The sequence below is a fragment of the Engraulis encrasicolus genome, chromosome 9 (genome assembly GCF_034702125.1).
Source record: "Engraulis encrasicolus isolate BLACKSEA-1 chromosome 9, IST_EnEncr_1.0, whole genome shotgun sequence".
In the NCBI taxonomy this organism is placed as follows: domain Eukaryota; kingdom Metazoa; phylum Chordata; class Actinopteri; order Clupeiformes; family Engraulidae; genus Engraulis; species Engraulis encrasicolus.
In genome coordinates, this window is record NC_085865.1 from 24,059,637 (window position 1) to 24,072,634 (window position 12,998).

Below are 12,998 nucleotides of genomic sequence, written 5' to 3' on the forward strand. Positions count from 1 at the left end.
GTGTGTGTGTGTGTGTGTGTGTGTGTGTGTGTGTGTGTGTGTGTGTGTGTGTGTGTGTGTGTGTGTGTGTGTGTGAGAGAGAGAGAGAGAGAGAGAGAGAGAGAGAGAGAGAGAGAGAGAGAGAGTGAGAGTGTGTGTGTGTGTGTGAGAGAGAGAGAGAGAGAGAGAGAGAGAGAGAGAGAGAGAGAGAGAGAGAGAGAGAGAGAGAGAGAGAGAGAGTTTTTTCTCTGCACAAAGCGAGGCATTGGCTGCATTAGAATAGGAACCTGTGGTTTCCTACCTGAGCTTAGGAAGTAAAAATCAAAACACAATATATACAAATTGAACACAATCATAGGCCTACATTAAGACATAATTGTGCATTATGTGAGAAAAACAGGAAGCTGCGGCCTAATGGTTTTAGGAAATTGGCCTCGAGTTAAGGGGGTTGCAGATTTGAAGCCCACACCATGGGACGAATGTGGGTGGTCTGGTAGGCTACTGTACACCCTTATGCTTGAGCGACGTGACCTTGAGCAAAGCACATAACCACATTGCTCCAGGGACTGTGACCAATACCCTGCAATAACTGTAAGTCGCTTTGAATGAAAAGCATCAGCTTACTGCAATGTAATTACATGTATAATAATAATGACACTGAAGTACCAATAATGATAAGTGCCATTGCAAAATATGGAGGATGGAAGCTGAAATATTTTCACTTTTCCTGTTTTCCTTCAAACAATCATCAGTTAATTAAAGGGACACTGTGTGAGATTTTTTGTTGTTTATTTCCAGAATTCATGCTGCCCATTCACTAATGTTACCTTTTTCATGAATACTTACCACCAGCATAAAATTCTAAGTATTCATTATGACTGGAAAAAATGCACTTTTCATACATGAAAAGGAGGATCTTCCCCATGGTCCACCATTTTGAATTTCCAAAAAAAACATTTTTGGCTGCAAAAATTACACTACCTGTACTTGGACCATACTAGAAAATATTTGCTCATTACTTAGTAAACGTTCATGTAAAGATCAAATTTGGCAATAGGCAGCCCAGTTTCAATGAGCAGCATAGTTGCAGTACCTTTTTTGACCATTTCCTGCACAGTGTCCCTTTTAACAATGGCAGTTTTGGCTGCATAGTTTCTAAAGGAAATGGAGGGCCAGGGGTTTGGAGGCAGGGGAGCCATCCAAAGCAGACAAAGATTGTTGTCCCAAAGCTGTCAGCGGCTCTGGATGGAGGGGTGCCTTTTTGATGTTGGGATATGTCGAGCGGATCTGTGATATATTGTTAGTTTGTTAAGGTTGTACTGAAAAAATGATCCTATCCATCATCAGAGAGAATGTGGTTTGGCTCTGAGGTGCACTCTAGGTGCGTTCAGGCAGACTGAGAACTGTGCCTGTGCCCTTACCTAACCTGGAATTGGCCGGCGTGTTCACGTTGCAAGTCTGAGGGTTCGAGAACAGGAAAGTTGATTCACAATGTGAAATGTTTTTTTTTTATCACTTACAGTGACGACAATGTGTACATCAACAAGTTCATCCTGGTAACACACAGTCACATGAAGAAAAGTTCAGAACCTGGTATGAATGCGTTCGTGAGTGGTTCACACTGCACTGCTCCGAATGGAGCTGGCGCGGAACGGACACAGACACTTCCGTCGGCCTGAAAACAGTATCTGAGAACAGTTGGCTCAAACAGCTGTTTGGCATGCATTGCCTCCTGTCCTGGCTGAAGAAAAGGGATGTACTGTGTAAGCCTATGTCTTGCAATAAAATTAGAGTCATATTCTTTTTCAGATCATTGAACTTATGCAGGGTTGAATGACATGGGTGTATTAAACTGATTAATTATTTTGAAAGCACTTTGAGTCAAGTGTTTAGTTGTGTTATGGTGCAATACATTCTGTCTGACTGATAAACAAAATATATGCCTGTATGTATTGGCACACATCAAATGAATGGCGAATACATGGGGAGACCTCATATCACCATACAGAACACAAAAAAGGTTCATACTAAAAAATTAAAATAACCAGCATTGTTTCTACTTTGTAGAAGAGTAAATTATATATTTTTTCTATCCGCTTCTATCTAAGATGCCTCTTAAGTGTTTCAAGAAACTATAATGTGCCTTGTTCTTATTAAATGACATGATAGCACTCTGTTTAAACATACCCATTGAAGTGATCCATGCAAATTGCATCCTCATGTTGTTTCCGAAGTAGTGCTGCAGCTCCTGAAAGCAGAAAAAGGCACACTTAAGGATTATGGCTGTGTGTGTGTGTGTGTGTGTGTGTGTGTGTGTGTGTGTGTGTGTGTGTGTGTGTGTGTGTGTGAGAGAGAGAGAGAGAGAGAGAGAGAGAGAGAGAGAGAAGAGAGAGAGAGAGAGAGAGAGAGAGAGAGAGAGAGAGAGAGAGAGAAAGAGAGAGAGAAAAGCACCTGGGGAGTGGTGTAGCAGGCTGAAGACTACAGTATGTTGTGATTGAAAATGCCTTTACTGACTCACATCCAAGACCGACTGCAATCAACAGTTTCCAAATGAATAAATGCATTAAGATTTTGGCAGGCTTTGTGATAAAGGCAAGTGTGTGTGTGTGTGTGTGTGTGTGTGTGTGTGTGTGTGTGTGTGTGTGTGTGTGTGTGTGTGTGTGTGTGTGTGTGTGTGTGTGTGTGTGTGTGTGTGCAATGACAGATTATTGCACAGGCCTACCAGTCCCAGGCCCAGGGGCCCAAGAGCTAAGGGGGCCCTGAAGCCCAAGCCTCTCTGTGCTACAGTTTCAATAATCACTTTTAAAACATTATGCATCCCAATGTCCTATTAAATTATGTAAGTCTTTAATATGGCCCTACATCATAGATAATTAATCCCTGTTTTAGTAGGCCTTATGTGAAAGGGCCCCCACTATGAAACAGCATGTTGTGTCATAGGGCCCCTGCAACCACATACATTAGGCTACTGTGTAAATATTTCCTTGCTATCAACAAAGGGCTAGCCAGCCGAGCTAAACCCCTACAGCAAAAAATCAATTTGCGGCTGCTAGGGGTGCCTAGATTTCTAGGCTAGCGAAGGGTCCCTCAATTAGACGATTTACTATATTGGGCTCCAAAAACATAGGTTATTTAAAAATATCTATATTTGCATTCTCGTATTGAGTTAAATTGCATTTTTAGCAACCATATTTCCAAATTTTTCTCCAAAACCCCAACAACAAAAGGGTTTACAACTGTGCTAAACTACAGAATATTTTCTGAACCAACATGGAGGGGGGCCTTTCTTGTTGTCTGACCTAGAAGCCCATGGAATCACAATCCGTCCGTGTGTGTGTGTGTGTGTGTGTGTGTGTGTGTGTGTGTGTGTGTGTGTGTGTGTGTGTGTGTGTGTGTGTGTGTGTGTGTGTGTGTGTGTGTGTGTGTGTGTGTGCGCTGTGCACGGGTGCGTGCCTTCACAGGATCTAAAAAGTCCAACAAAAACAAGCACTACAATTCACAGCAATAAACCATGTAAACATGATTATACCGTGTAAAATACTGGTAACATTATTTGAATAACCTGATTCAGTGGCCATAGGCCTACACACTTTGCTGGCCTTTTCAAGCATATTTAGTTTTATAGCCTACATGTAGGCCTACACAGTCTACATGGTATGAACGCTGCAATAACAATGTAATGGCAGATAGCGATAGGGAAGTTACCATTTAATTTTCCATAATTGGTGTAGGCCTATTTTATGCATAGGATAGCCTCTTATCTCAGGCGTTATCTCAGGAATTTTGGAGAATTATATTGGCATTCCTAACCTGCTTTTACGTAGGCCTATGGTAGTACGCAATTCATTTGCGACTATTTCTGTGTAGTTTCCAGCTGCCTTACCAACCCCCTTCAACCAGGGGCTGTGCTTGCAACGGATACTACAGAGACCACAATGCACCTCTTCCTAGATATCCGGAAGTGCATGGTATTTTCCAACGTGATCGCTGTGGAGCAGAAAGAAGGAATAATGTCTCTGTGTACCAAGAAAAGAAAGTTAGATAAAAATGCCCAGGATCATCTGTACTTCGACAGCTATTCTGATGTAACGATACACGAGGAAATGATTGCAGACCATGTCCGGACGAACACGTACAGGATGGCCATAATGAGAAGCAGCAGTGCAATCGAGGGTAAAGTAGTTTTGGATGTCGGTGCAGGCACCGGTGTTCTTAGCATTTTCTGCGCCCAGGCTGGGGCCAGAAAGGTGTATGCCGTTGAAGCAAGTTCAATTGCTGATCAAGCTGTCAAAATCGTAAAACTGAATAAGATGGAAGACAGAATCGATATCATTAAAGGCACTCTGGAGACGATCGATTTGCCAGAGCAGGTGGATGTGATTGTTAGCGAGTGGATGGGCTATGCACTGCTGCACGAGTCTATGCTAAATTCTGTGCTTTTCGCTCGAGACAAATGGCTCAAACCGGGCGGCCTCATCCTGCCTTGCAAAGCGGAACTGTACATATCCCCAATCAACGACCTTGTGTCTGAAGACCGCTTGAACTTTTGGAGCACCGTCAAGGGTCAATACGGTGTCGACATGTCGTGCATGACGGACTTCGCGAGGAAATGCATAATGAACAATGACATCACGGTGAATCCGGTGACGGTCGAGGACGTGCTGTCGCACCCATCCAAGTTTGCCGAGCTGGACTTGTACACAGTGACAGCAGAGCAGCTGAAATCGGTGAAAGGCACCTTCAGCTGCGACTGTTTCGGCTCGTCCACCGTGAACGCCCTGTGTGTGTGGTTCACGGTCACCTTCCCCGGCGGAGACAAGCCACTGGTGCTCTCTACGTCTCCGTTCAAGCAGGAGACCCACTGGAAGCAAGCCATCCTGTATTTAGACGAGCCTGTTGACGTTGAACAAGACACAAAGGTAGAAGGGGGGATCAATATGTATCCCTCCGCTGAGAGTTCCAGGCATATTTGCATCCATGTGGACTATTCAATTGGACAGCTGAAAATGCAGTCGAAAACGTTTTCCATTCCTGAAGGATACTCAGAATCACAGCCATAGCCTCTCTGCCTTGCTTTTGCAGAGAGAGAAAAAGAGAGAGAGAGATTATCTCGCGTGTGCCAGTTCCCAAGGCCTGTCATTACACAGATTGCACTCAGTCAATATTTCGAAACTATCTGAAGCAGCTGGAAATGAATAGTAAATAAAACACATTCTTTTCCCTAAGTGTATACTGTTCTGTATATTTATTGACACATCATTTCATATTTATTCGAATATGGTCAGTGTTGCATCAATTAATGTACATGCTCAGTAATCTACACAGAGAGGAGATGCATTGTACTTGGCCTTGCTGTTGCCTATGCAGAAATAAGGAATTAGGCTACTCATACCTTGTTTTGGAAGATTTTAGTTTTTTGCTGTAACTGTTCACTTTTCTCTCAACAACATCAAATTTAGTCCCTGATGATACAGTCACAGTTATCATTAAACACTATAGGTCCTAGTTAAGGCATATATTTGCATTTAGTTAATGCCTTTGTGCAGAGCCTTTTTTTAAAATAAACTTATTGTGAACAAATGGTAGTTTTAGCAAAGTCTTAATATGTTACTTAAGGCAGCAAAGTGTATTAGGACGTACTGGTGGGCCCATCTGCACAAAGGTCCTTATCGTTTTTCTAATAGCAGACATCAGATTGGTGCACACTATTGTATGGGTAAATTTGTTTGTTTTTGCTGGATTAGGCTATCTAATCTAAGGAGCATACTCATTGTTTGTACATTAATTACCAATATTAATTAATTCATGTGCATTCTGTTGTTTTACCATCAGTAAATGACCAACAAACAGGCTACTAGGAGAGTTCGCAACCGCCTGGACATGCTTATTATGCAATTGGCACTCTGACCATATTGGTTCCAGACAGACCCACCGTGTTTTTTTTTTAAACCTGTACACAGATTTGAACATGCCTCATAATATTAGAGTGTTGCAATTGTACTGACTAAATCGTCAGACAGGGAGCTGTGACAAGGTTTCAGATGTGGATATGACAAAACATACACTGCCCAATGTCTGGTTTTCACATCTACCATGGAGAAAGCCTGTGCCTGGGAAGTAAACATAGAACATGTAGCAATGCAGCATATGGTAAAACGAGAAGACAAAAAGAAGTGAGTATCATACTGATGTAAAATGTTTGCACTAGGCCAGGGGTCCCAAACCTTTCTTGGTCTGAGGGCTACTTCAGGGCTACCAAGGGCTAGGCCTACTTGTTTGATCAAAATCCTCTACTGATGTCTTGACATCATTCCCAAATTGAGTGATCATTTGCTTATAGGTTACAAAGAAATAATCTCTTAAATTAAGAAACACATTAACTGTGACTAAAATCTTGTAGTCGGCACTGTTTACAGACATCCTTGGTGTGCACATCAGAAGCTCCTGGAGGGCTACCTGGCGCCCGCGGGCACCACGTTGGTGACGCCTGCACTAGGCCTACAGACCTGTTTGAAATCCCAATTAACCAACTCACTGCAGTCATGAATAGTTTGCAAAATCATCCAACCCAGATGACAAGACTCCAAACCACCACTCAAAAAAACACATATTAAAAATCTATCTTACAAGAGGTTAGCCTACATTTTAGATTGTTGCTGCTCTCATATTTCCACAAGGAGCTCTTCTGCACGTTGCAGTCACAGACAACTTTCCAATTGGGTGATAATATTTAATGCGTGAAAAGTACTTGTGGAGAAAAAATTCATGCAAGCTGTTTCTCCAGCCCTGTCATTTACCACTGAGTCATTTTCAATTCCAGGATGAAAAGGCTCCTCTGTTTGTCACTTTTCAGGCTGGTGTGAATGCTTTTAAGTGTCATGTTTCTCCGAGAGAGCGACAATGGCACAATACAGGACATGTTTGCAGACAGCTGGAGATTTCACTCAGTCACACACATTTGAAGTAAATGGCTGTTTTTGTTTTTCAGTAGGGCCTACAGCCTGTGGTACCATAGACATTTCTTATGCAAAATGGATAGCAGAATAAAATCGCAAAAGCAAAACAATATGAGATTCATGGATACAACACAGTCCAATAATACACAACTCCAAAAATATATAGCACCAAAACAAAACAATTGACAAGTCAACCACATTTATGTGGGATCACTTAACATTATGTGATTAGTAGGCCTATAGATTTTCAACTGGAGCATTGCATTAATGGATATCTAGGATATGTTATTTTAGGGTTTCCTTTATTTATTTTTAGTCTTCTCTCCCCCTTTTTGAGCAGTATATAGTACGTACTGATAGGCCTATATAACTTCCGTCTATCAGAAATGCACGAGGAGAGGCACTGAAGTGTGGCGATGGCGTATATGTATGTATGGCTGTGCGCAGGGCCGGACGGTGGAGTGACATAAATCAGATCAAGGTCTCGCTGACTGGTGACGCCTGCCATGGAAACGTATCACCATATCCAGTGTGTCTCGCTATGCTAATGACGTGCTGAAAATGAGCCAAGAGAAATCATTCGTCGGCCAGCCGTTTACAGTAACCAATATTTCTGTCTCCAGATCTCCAGAGGAGACAAATTGGAAACATGGTATCGACTAAACTTAATTTAGAAAGCCCCCAATACTCCGGGGCCCGACGAGCAGGTTCTTTTCCAAAAGACACACATGTAACAGGGGTGAGAATAACATCGTCATTATCCCCCAGGTACCTCTGGATCTTGTTTTTCCTTTTTGTTTTTTTGTTTTTGGCATGTTTCAAACAACATGAGAGACTGTTGTGTATCACTGGCAATGTGAAGATTTTTGATGCAAGCGAAGCGAGCGGGAAGATCATCATCCCTCTGGTGATTTGCTCATCTCACTGGCGATGGTGTGGAGACCATCCATCAGCATGTCTCGTGTTTCAGAGAAGGGAAATGAGAATCCACGCACACACACACACACACACACACACACACACACACACACACACACACACACACACACACACACACACACACACACACACACACACACACACACACACACAGAGCCCTCCTCGTCTTCCTCTTTCTCCTCATCCTCCTTTCACAAAAATATAAACATCAATGGTACCTCCACCATGCCCAATAAAAAGTTGACTTTCTGAGCTAGAATAGCATGCCTTTCATCACCACTGCATGTGTGCAACTGTAAACTATGCATTATATATTATATTATTATATGCATTCAATGAAAATGGAGCATGATACTCATAAATGTAGCACATATTACCTGGAATATATAAATGAATATGACAGAGGTGCATAGTACAAGAAACGGAGCAACGGATGCCTCAAACACTGTAGGCCGAAATGAACATCAGTTCATAGTTTAAATGGAAATTCACAGAAATGATTACATATTTTTCTCACATGAAAGTTTGCCATTGTTATTGGTTTTGGTGGGAGGACGGAACGGGAAGAAACTGAATTTCAGAACCAACACAAACCAGAACCTGTGCTTCCTGTTTGCAGAAAATAAGAGTAAAATCTCCTCCGGAAAAGATGGCACAGGCACATCCAGGCGTAGAGAGAGAGACACTATCAGGGTCCTATAGTCGTTATCAGCCAGGAGACTTGCGGAGCCTGCCCAAACACAGAGAGCAAATCCACCTGCTGTGCGAGACCGTATAATCCTTTTCAATCATGCACTTTTTGGATTACACTTCTGTGTCTGTCGTTGTCGTTCTTCTCAGGCATTGTTTCATTTTTCTCGGGCACAGAGAGATTTTTTTTTTACTTTTGTCTCTCTCTCTCTCTATCTCGTAATAGTATTTCAATTTTTGTTGGAAGGACACACAGTAACCCATGCAAGCCGTCCAACAGATGATAAGACCATGTCAGATATTGCTTATGGTATATGGATGAAACCTCTGGACATGCAGTAGGCCTATAGCACAGATTTATAGCGTGTATATGGGGCATTGCATTGAAAAAGTGCTTGTTTCTTTTGTGTTTATGAGAGGCTATAAAATGATAACCGATGCATGTTTGTTGCTATTGCCCATTGACATTCCCCTGACCTAAGTTATTTGATGGTGGTCTGATGTGGTCTGACCTCTTCAACTAGCTGTAAGATAAAATTACAGCAACCAGCCACGAGATGGATTGCTGTGCTTCTCCCCTCTCGTGTGTGTGTGTGTGTGTGTGTGTGTGTGTGTGTGTGTGTGTGTGTGTGTGTGTGTGTGTGTGTGTGTGTGTGTGTGTGTGTGTGTGTGTGTGTGTGTGTGCACACGCGTGCGTGTGTGTGCATGCGTGTGTGGAGGAGGAGGGAGTTGGGGGGGGAGGGTCATGTGTTTTTTTCAGGGAGGATTTTGTGAAAGGAGTCCAGGATATAGGAAGAGAAGAGAAGAGGAGAAGAGAGGCTGGCTTCCTTCCTTCCTTCCTTCATCAATCAGTGGAGCTATGACAAGAAAAGGAGGAGATGGACTTGGACAGCTGCTGTGGACGGCCCCTTGGCTCACGTGACTGTCAGTCTCTGTCAATAAGCTGTGCCAGCTACCGAATCCCGCCCGCCCTCATAGATTTCAAAGATGCTCCAGACTGCTGATTATGGAATAGTAGAGCGCAGATAGCACTGGACACATCGCAGGACCAGATAGGCAAGATGCAACAAATCACAATTGATTGTGTGCGCGTGCACACACACACACACACACAGACACAGACACACACACACACACACACACACACACACGCACACACACACACAAACACACACACACACACACACACACACACACACACACACACCACAAATCACCATCTATAATCATGACTGTGTCAGTGAGATGCAAACGCAATTATATACAGTATGTAGGCTACACGGGAGACACAAGTTATAGCAATATCAGCTTTTAATGTCTATTGTCATAACACCATCTTTACTGATATAACAATAAACATTGCATTTAAATTGCTCTGAAACATTTAAAGTTTTAGGCAGAGTTGTTTCAAGGACCGGTAGGCCTATGGAATATTTTCAGGTGTTAGATTATTGCATTTTAAGCTGCCTGTTCACCTCCTTTGTCAGGACACCTACACTATTTTTTTCCTACTTGGCTCAATTTTTTTAGTGTTATGTAGGCCTACACAAGGGTCGTCCATCCTCCATGCTTGTGCGCCATCTTGAACTGTTTTACCTAATGTGGGACATATGGTTCAGAATTTCGGTGTTTTCTCTTGCTGTGACATATAAAGTTATTGCTGACATTGGTGTCTTATTCTTACTTAACTTTGGCTAGGGGAAGGGAAACCTTTACACTGTGCACCTTTAGGTGTGGCCGATAAAGTTGTGCTGCCCGCCAAGGCCCTACGCTAGTCCCAATGAGCCGGGAGCTGTCCAGGTGCTGAAGTTGCTATTGGCACTGACACTATGGCAAGTCCCTCTGCTGTTTGTGCGGACGTCGCCAAAAACTCGTGTAGGCGCCATTTGGGGAATAGCCTATCATGATACAGATTTGCATGTAATGATATAATAAATAAAAAAGCAATTTTCAGTCTTTAGGCTATTTTTGCACCACTTTAACTATCTAATGTCACTGACATTCTGTAGTCACAAGGGGATCCAACCCGATAGGCTATTAAACTGTGCACCTTTTACAGTTTTTTGATATTTTGTTCTCGGGTTGTCCAGTGTAGTTTCACAATATCATAGAGTGCTCAGAGTACAGATTATTCCATATGTCACGTGACAACGAACGTTCAAACCACCACCCATTTTACTCTATGAAGTCGTAATTAATATCTAAAACTATAATACAACAGTCCCTTAAGAGTTAAGACCTGGGCGAAGGATTTCAGCCATTGATAGTATTAGTCACCTCATTCGATGGTTAAATGATTTTAAGTGAGATGAACATGGTTAACACGCAGCCTCTGAACGGTAATGTCATGGCCAGCCCACTACGTGTTGAACGCAGTTGCTGTGTCTGAATGCGAATGCCCACGCTAATATTATTCAACCTGCAGTTTTGGCGACCAGCCCGAGAAATTACACCGAATCCGGGGCAAACATCAGTCCGGAATTAAAGTTGTTGTTTTTCCCTGCACCGCCCGCCACCGCATTTGTTTGCTGTGTTGTTTCTCTGGTTGAAGTGTCATTTGGTGCCGTCGATTACTCCATTCCCGCGGAGCCACGGAGGGAAGTAGTAGTTTCAGAGTTCGTCTCCCCAACGGCACCTCGAAAGATGTCCCGATTCAAATAAGCTATTTCCGGGTAATGTCCATCAGATGACAACTCTTCCCACAGTACATTGAAGTCAACCTTTTCGTGAAAGGTGAGCAGATCATTTCCTTGTCTGTTAGCTGTTTGTGATAGTGCGGGTGATAAAAACTTTGGATGTCTCACCTAGGCAATGAGTGAACGATTTAGAAATGATGCACGTTGATCACAAAAGTGAGAAAAATGTGTAATTTGTGCCTCTATCTCGTCATTATAGTCCGCTGTCCGTGTAAACTGATTTGTTTGTCAAGTTACCGCATCGCGTGGACTCTGCCAATGTGATTTTGCCGACTTGCTCTTTTTAATGCCTGTTAACTGACTCAAGCAATATGCTGTTAGACAGAGCCAAAGTCAGTGTAATTGCTGATGTATCAGAGTGCTTTTGTCAGACTCGGATTTCAACCGACATTGTAGACCAACTTATGCCTCTTGTAGGCTTAATAAATGAGGCAGGGATGTCATTTTTCAAAGATGAACAGGTTGAAGTGGATTTCGGAGTACCAAAGCTTTTCATGCTGTCTGTGCTGGCTGGTCACCTCTCATACATGATGGACCTGTGGTCCTTAGCCTGACTTCCCAACTACCATGTGCAGAAAAGGTGCCAAGCGGCCAGCATGTTCTTGCAAGTAGCATATCTAAATCTTCAACAGAATGATGGGCATTTGCTCGCAACCGAGACACAAATGTCATTCATTTCTCAGATGATAGGCTACGTGTGACACATCAGTTACCTATGATCTATATTCACACAGGATGAAAATACGCATTTTGTTCACGTCAACTATAGGCCTAAATATGTCTTTCTCTCCAAAGTGGCATCGCCACAAATAGGCTGTCGCTGTAGCAAAAGCCACAATATCGCTGTAGATAAACTTTATATATGACTTGTGACATGTGACATGTGACTTCTTCAAATAATTGAATACAAATACCTCTATTTACACATTCTGCCAGGCCTACCAACTGTTATTTGGACGTGCGTAATGTGTTTTTGGGAATGTATGCGCAACGGTCGGTGGCTTATTTGTCGCACGAAACTTCTACAGACCCATGACGGGTGCTGAAATGCTACCTCCAAGTAATATGGAAGGCCCTAAATAGGGACGCAAATTATGGTCTAGTATTAGGCATAGTAGCCTATTAACTTCAGAACATCGCCAATCATTTTGACACCCACATTTCATCACCTCGCCATACTGTGTCTCTTTGAAACACACACACACACACACACACACACACACACACACACACACACACACACACACACACACACACACACACACACACACACACACACACAAACACACACACACACACACACACACACACACACACACACACAGAGTCTCTCTCTCTCTCTCTCTCTCTCTCTCTCTCTCTCTCTCTCTCTCTCTCTCTCTCTCTCTCACACACACACACACACACACACACACACACACGGGATCATTGTCATCACGAGTGGATTTACTGCCAGAAGATGGGTCGAATTTTAATAGCATTTGAACTCCCCTAAGGCCAGCATGGTGATCATTGCGCAGCGACCTCCCAAAAACTTAACACTTACCCTTTTGGACTTGTACTCTCATCTGCAGCGAACCTGAAATAGTAAACCTACGATACAATGTTGTGCAATTGAGATTGTTTGCGATAAAAGATCCAATGACACTGGAGTAAAAGTCATTTTAATCCAGCTCGCTCTCCATTGACTTCAAAACCTGTTTCATCCCGAATGGGACAACGGCGAGATTGTACAAAA

At 42.9% G+C, this 12,998-nt stretch overlaps 1 protein-coding gene across 1 annotated transcript; it reads left to right on the forward strand.

The window, feature by feature from the left end:
• The first annotated feature begins 3,888 nt into the window (after nucleotides 1-3,888).
• Nucleotides 3,889-5,206, forward strand: prmt6 (protein arginine methyltransferase 6). The gene has a single exon (XM_063206133.1). It carries the CDS (start codon nucleotides 3,915-3,917, stop codon nucleotides 5,037-5,039), a length of 1,125 nt encoding a protein of 374 aa, XP_063062203.1. The 5' UTR covers nucleotides 3,889-3,914; the 3' UTR covers nucleotides 5,040-5,206.
• The last annotated feature ends 7,792 nt before the right edge of the window (nucleotides 5,207-12,998 follow it).

Bases quoted from the DNA above. Each gene is read 5' to 3' on its own strand.
- prmt6 (XM_063206133.1), top strand. From the start codon at position 3,915: ATGCACCTCTTCCTAGATATCCGGAAGTGCATGGTATTTTCCAACGTG.